General features: G+C 39.4%; 1 protein-coding gene across 2 annotated transcripts; it reads left to right on the top strand.

The window, feature by feature from the left end:
* The first annotated feature begins 196 nt into the window (after positions 1–196).
* On the top strand, positions 197–6,422 carry LOC130088958 (putative deoxyribonuclease TATDN3). Of its 2 annotated transcripts, none has more exons than XM_056255988.1 (10): positions 197–282; positions 369–401; positions 481–554; positions 626–704; positions 787–849; positions 3,270–3,379; positions 3,468–3,523; positions 3,620–3,732; positions 6,014–6,094; positions 6,166–6,422. In XM_056255988.1, exons 1-10 carry the CDS (start codon positions 229–231, stop codon positions 6,307–6,309), a joined length of 807 nt encoding a protein of 268 aa, XP_056111963.1. In that variant the 5' UTR covers positions 197–228; the 3' UTR covers positions 6,310–6,422. The 2 variants fall into 2 exon arrangements, with proteins under 2 accessions (XP_056111963.1, XP_056111964.1); XM_056255989.1 differs by having other exon boundaries at positions 6,017–6,094.
* Positions 6,423–6,632: the final 210 nt, after the last annotated feature.

Here is a 6,632-nt window from a genome sequence, read left to right on the forward strand (position 1 = left end):
AGCGCCACCACTGCGAAGGCTCGATTTATGAATATTAACTAGGAAACACGACGATCGCCGATGATTGGCTAAAGCAATGCTGGAGGACCTAATTAATATTCATGACATAAACCTTCGCTGTAGTCGGATTCGTCACATCCTGTTCTGTACTAGTTTATAGTGATCCGTGTTGGCTGTGGTTTTCAACCTTTACAGTCTATGTTTTCAACAATCTGAAAATATACATCTATGCAAGGATATATCGACTGTCACTGTCATATTTCTGCCGAGGATTTTGACAGTGTAAGAAAGAAAAATAGTTGCAATGTTTATAATACTATGGAACTGTCTGAGAAGTTCCTTAATGACTGTGTGTTGTGTTTATTTAGGACATTGATGATGTCATTGGAGAGTCTAAAAAGGTACCCCTTTCAATCTATATTCTCTGTCAAATCTGATATCCATCTTAAGAGTGCAGTAATGTTTGTTTTTATTTTTTAGGCTGGGCTTGTTGCCCTTCTTGCTGTAGCAGAGCATGCTGGTGAATTTGAGAAAATTATACAGCTCTCACAAAGGTATATCTTACATATTATCTTGTGTATTATTTTCAGCAAACTCAATATTAAATGCCTTTAATTTCCTATAGGTTCCCTGGATTCATTATGCCTTGTCTCGGAGTTCATCCTGTCCAAGATCCAGCGCAACCCAGAGGAGCCGTACTGGAGGTCTGAAACATATGCGTAAAAGATACATTTATTTTATTTACTGTTTTACAGCTGACACGGTTTCCTTCTTTCTGACCCACAGGATTTAGATGCTGCATTACCGCTGATTGACAAATACAAGGAGCACATTGTGGCTATTGGTGAGGTTAGACATATACTGAATGTCTAACTAGTTGTTATAAGTAGAGAATAGAGTTCTGTAAGATTGTAATCCCTTAAAGAGTTAGTTCACCCAAAAATGAAAATGATGTCATTAATGACTCACCCTCATGTCGTTCCAAGCCCGTAAGACCTCTGTTCATCTTCGGAACACAGTTTAAGATATTTTAGATTTAGTCCGAGAGCTTTCTGTCCCTCCATTGAAAATGTATGTATGGTATACTGTCCTTGTCCAGAAAGGAAATAAAGACGTCATCAAAGTAGTCCATGTGACACCAGTGGGTTAGTTAGAATGTTTTGAAGCATCGAAAATATATTTTGGTCCAAAAATAACAAAAACTACGACTTTATTCAGCATTGTATTGTCTTCCGGTTCTGTTGTCAATCCGCGTTCACGAGTCTGCAGTGACGCTGCTGACGTGTATCTGGTGCGTCCGTGGATTCGGGTTCAAATAAATATGGCTGGGCAAAAAAATGCAAGTCTTCCTCTGTGTCGAAATCCTTAGACATGTTTGCGAAGATTGTTTTGTTTACAGCGTGCGTCTCCCTCAGACTGTAAACGAAGCTCGGGCGCACCAGATAACACGTCAGCAGTGTCTTATGTCAGCGGCGTCACTGAACGCGGATCCACAACAGAACCGGAAGACAATACAATGCTGAATAAAGTCGTAGTTTTTGTTTTTTTGGACCAAAATGTATTTTTCGATGCTTAAAAACATTCTAACTAACCCACTGATGTCACATGGACTACTTTGATGATGTCTGTATTTCCTTTCTGGACAAGGACAGTATACCGTACATACATTTTCAATGGAGGGACAGAAAGCTCTCGGACTAAATCTAAAATATCTTAAACTGTGTTCCGAAGATGAACGGAGGTCTTACGGGCTTGGAACGACATGAGGGTGAGTCATTAATGACATAATTTTCATTTTTGGGTGAACTAACCCTTTAAAGGTAGGGTAGGCAATTTCGGAGAGGCTAGCAATAGCAAGTTAGCTCTGAAAGCACGAGATCCCACCCTCTCTTCACAGCGCTCTCTAAAGCCACGCCTCCTTAAGACGGCATTAAATTACCTCATGTCTCAAAGCAGTGAAAGCACATAATATTACAATCATAATGATTGTAAACAACTTAAAGAGCTTTAGTTGTACCACCTGCAGGATCATATCGTAATTACGGTTATGAGATTGTGTAAACGCAGCATAAGTTCATTGTTTTGGTTCAGGAGGAACTGTAAAAGGCGGCTGCTGTTTGTTTGTGACTGTCTGTCTAAGGCTGCGTCTACATTAAGCCGGATACATTTGAAAACAGCGTTTTTGTTTAAAATCGCTCTCCGTCCACATTGGTGTTTTCAAACGTTTTCCAAAAGTTTCTAATCCACACTGAAACGCCTGAAAACGCTAAATTCACCTTACTGCGCATACGTAAACCCTCACCAAAGCTCACTGAGATGATACAGATGGAAAAATAAATAATAAAGTTATCGCGCAATTCTTCTGGCAGGATCATTTTATTTAGGAAAATATCTCACCATTCACTGATGCGTCCAGGTCGCACTCAGTCACCATATGTTTGGCATAAAATGCTAAAATGCTCTCATGTTTTGCCGCAGGACAGCTAATGCAAATAAACATATTTTAGCAACTGTGTGAAACTGAATAGCACCTAACATGCACAACACCGGTATAAACATAAATATCTATGGGTTCAATATGTGTCACATGACTAAACTTACGTCATCGGTTTTAAATACCTCTGTTTTGAAAGTCAACACTACAACGCGAAAACGGCATTTTCAAATTGATCCACTTTAGAGAGCTTTTTCAAAAAGCTTCGTTTTCATGAATGAAAACGCTCCCTCAGTGTGGACGGAAGGCCAAAACGGAAAGAAAAAGATGAATATGAAACATTCAAAACAAACGAAAACATATTAGTGTGGACAAGGCCTAACTCTGCATAACCTTACGAAACGCGCTGATGACGTGTGATGTTTGCGCGAGCAGGTGCGCAGAGGTATGGAAATACATATGTCGACAGACAGGTGGGACATCCTATCATTGCATTCGGACCGAATGCAATGATTGGACGAACATTTTTTTGGTCCTGAGTCTTCCACAAAAGATATATGTACATGTTTTAATATTTAGACTACTTCTAGTATTATTGATTGCTATGAGGATGAGAAGAGAGTTTAAACAAAAACTGTTCAAAAAAATCGCCTACCTTTTAATGGTTAAAAATTGTTTCACTACTGCATAATGCAATGAGCAGTCCAACATTGTTGGTCAAACTTTTGTTAATGCAGGCAAAAAACAAAGTCATCCTCTTCCAACAATACCTAAATGAACTATTCAGTGTTATGATGTTTTTTATAAATGTTTAAATATGTATCATTACATATAGGTCGGCCTGGATTTCACACCACGTGTAGTCAACAGTGATGCTGGGAAAGACGGACAGAGACAGGTCCTCATTCGACAGGCTGAAATCGCGAAGCAGTTAAATCTGCCTCTGTAAGTGTCACGCTTCTGGCTTTGTATATTTGTGCACATAAAAAATGACATTATGATCGTTCATACAGCAGTGAGTTTTGTCTGTTAGGAATGTACACTCAAGATCTGCTGGAAGACCAACCATCCATCTTTTGAAGGAGCTGGGTATGCATACATACCAAAACATGCATGAAAAACAGTGCTCGCTTATTCATGAATCTGTTGCTTTTCATGATTTCAATCTTGTCTGTTTTCAATAAGGTGTAGAAAATGCACTTCTTCATGCATTTGACGGAAAACCCTCAGTTGCAATGGAGGGTGTGAAAGCTGGTTATTTTTTCTCAATACCTCCATCCATTGTAAGGAGTGATCAGGTAAATATAACCTACTGTTAAAAGGTTTTGTACGGTGGCCGAGAGAGCTCGACGCGCTCCAACTGAAGAAAATACATGCAAAACATCTTCATTAGTTTCACAACACATGTGTGCTCCAAATACTCACAACTCAACCAAATACAGAAACGCGCTGCAAATAGCACAGACCATAGTGACGAACCCGGCAGGGACGTGCTTATTGCTCGTGAGCTTCCCTATGCCCTACTCCCTTCGAAGGGCAGACGGCAGAGCCCTTGAAGTGTGGACTTTGGAGTGAGCAGGGCACTAGTGTGCCATCACGTAGCCGTTTGGAACGCACTTGGCGAAGGGAGCAACAAAAGACAATGTCATTTCCTAATTATTTTCACCTGGGATGTTCCCATGACAGCGCAGCTCTGTGTCCAGACGAATAGCTGTTCTTACGACAGACATTTCGTATTATAGCTGTTAACATAACTGTTGCAAATAAAAATACATTTTCAGTTTTTAAAATACGCGTTATATATCTGTGTGTGAGCGTCTCAACTTTAAAACTTGCCGTATCATCTTAGGACCCTGCATTACCTAACATTTCTTATGAAACTTAAACATAACATGCCAAAATTTGTACAATGTAACTGATGTATAGATTCATATCTTACCCTTATGTTCTTTTTTTTTTTCTTTTTTTTTTTGTATTTGTATTCTTATGACATTGAACATATACATTTTGTATATTGTACAAAAAAAAAAGAAGCATGTAAGCATGTCCTAGCCAGGTTTGTCACTTATTTTGGTCCCCTGGAAACATTTCCATTGTGGTCTTTGCTATTTGCAGTGTGTTTCTGTATTTGGTTGTGTTGTGAGTATGTGGAGCACACATGTGTTGTGAAACTGATGAAGATGTTTTCTTAATTTGCATGTGTTTTTTTCTATTTGCATGTGTTTTCTTAAAGGTGCTCTACGTAACTTTTAGCGGCCTCTAGTGGTGATGTTTCAGATTGCAACCAAATTTTACAAGAGCGCTCGTGCTCGAACTCATAGACAATACCGTCTATTACGCAAATATCTCGGCGAATACTAGACGGATTCGGCGAGCATAATGCAGCTCGTTGGGACCATCTAGTCGAGCTGAAAAGAACCATATAAGTTCCATAGTTTTTGGTGGTGTTTTCGCGGAGATATTAGCAGAAAACCATTGGGCGTGCTGCAAAATTGCGGACGCCGGTGACGTCACGATCTCAGAATAAAAATCGCTCATATCTCTGGAACGCAAAGACCCAGAGAGCTCAAATTCGGGGGAGGAGGTCCCAGGGGAACCCTTGCCCGAACTGCTAGAGTGGCGGGCCTCGGGGATGCCCCCTACCGGATCGCCGTTCGCTGGGACCCCCGATTTCGAACGGCTATAACTCGGGGAGCCGGGCGAGTTGGACCTCGGGGGTGGGCTCGTTCGAAAGGCCCCGTCCAGCACTACGAACGATTAGAGTCTTGGGAATATTGATCAAAGATTGACTGAGATATAAGCCGAAAAACGTGCGCCTTTAACCAGACGTCACTCCCTGACCGTCTACAATAGACTGTATATAAGGAGAGAGGCTCGGGAGCGCGCATGCACGTCACATCCGTTGGATTTCGCGGTAAATCCGACCCGGAGACTTCACATAGAAATAGGAATACTGGCCTTCAGAGGTAATAGCAAAACTCGACAAGCGGATCATTTTAATGTGTGATTACAACCCCTTCACACACAGGCAATAAAAAAAGGATTCATTTTAGTAGAAAAGTTACATAGAGCACCTTTAAGTTGCAGCGCTTTGAGCTCTCTCAGCCATCGTAGTTTGGACTCCTCATGCCAATATTTGCAAGTTCTCTTTACAGTATGTGCTCTGCTAATAGACATACACTCCAAATCAAAAGCTTGAACAATCAAGTATAATTAAACAGTAAAAATGAACAGAAATGTAAATATGAGAATTATGTAGTGACCGAAATGTCAAACACATAAAACCTCTTTTTTTATATTTTTAAATATTTGGGCTTGTTCATTCTCAATCAAATTTGATGAATTTATTTTTTAAAGATTTACAAACATATATATATATATATATATATATATATAATTTATATTTGTCTACAAACTAATTTCAAGCATTTAAGCGAAAGTCTTAATATGAAAATGTTCTTAATATCTTAAGATCTTGTCCAAATGTTGAACTTGTAGTGTATATCTGTTAGTATAATTTACAAAAACACCTCAGTGCATTTATTAGTCACACATCACATGATATCCACGTTTGATAAGAAGCAGAAGCTGGTGAAGCAGGTTCCTCTGGAGAGCATGTGTTTAGAGACGGACGCTCCTGCGCTGGGACCTGAGAAGCAGGTACGGCAGCTTTCAGTTTTTCTGTCATAAACATGATTTGATGTTTATTTACATCTGTGTTTTTACTCTAGGTGAGGAATGTACCAAGGAACATCAGCATTAGTGCCGAATATATCGCCCAAATCAAAGGAATTCCCTTGGAGAAGGTCATAGAGGTCACTAGCCAGAATGCCCTGCGCCTTTTCCCCAAATTAAAAACATTTATCAAAGCTTGACATTAATACCGCACATTGGCAAAGCTGCTTAAAGCTGTCCTTTAAACAAACAAATGTGTATTGTTGAGTAGAAATTAAGATAAAGAAACAAATGGTTTTTTTTTGTTTTGTTTTCCAGAAGACATTTTCATTTATTTGACTGAAAAGTGTAAAGATTATTGGACTGATTAATCATTTGGTTTTTTTTATTCAAGATGTAGCCTATTGTTCGGGGGAATGACTGCAAATGACCACAGTTTTTTGTTGTTGTTGTGATGTCAAAAAAATATTGTATCATTGCTTAAAAGCTGTATTAAAAACGAATACCGTATGGGTCTCAAACC

This window comes from Rhinichthys klamathensis, unplaced genomic scaffold (genome assembly GCF_029890125.1).
Source record: "Rhinichthys klamathensis goyatoka isolate OS25496 unplaced genomic scaffold, OSU_Roscu_1.1 h1tg000123l_1, whole genome shotgun sequence".
NCBI lineage: Eukaryota > Metazoa > Chordata > Actinopteri > Cypriniformes > Leuciscidae > Rhinichthys > Rhinichthys klamathensis.

Coding starts and splice junctions, on each gene's coding strand:
- LOC130088958 (XM_056255988.1), top strand. CDS start 229: ATGCAAGGATATATCGACTGTCACTGTCATATTTCTGCCGAGGATTTT. Junction 555..625: donor ATTATACAGCTCTCACAAAG/GTATATCTTACA, acceptor AATTTCCTATAG/GTTCCCTGGATTCATTATGC. Junction 850..3,269: donor ACATTGTGGCTATTGGTGAG/GTTAGACATATA, acceptor CATTACATATAG/GTCGGCCTGGATTTCACACC.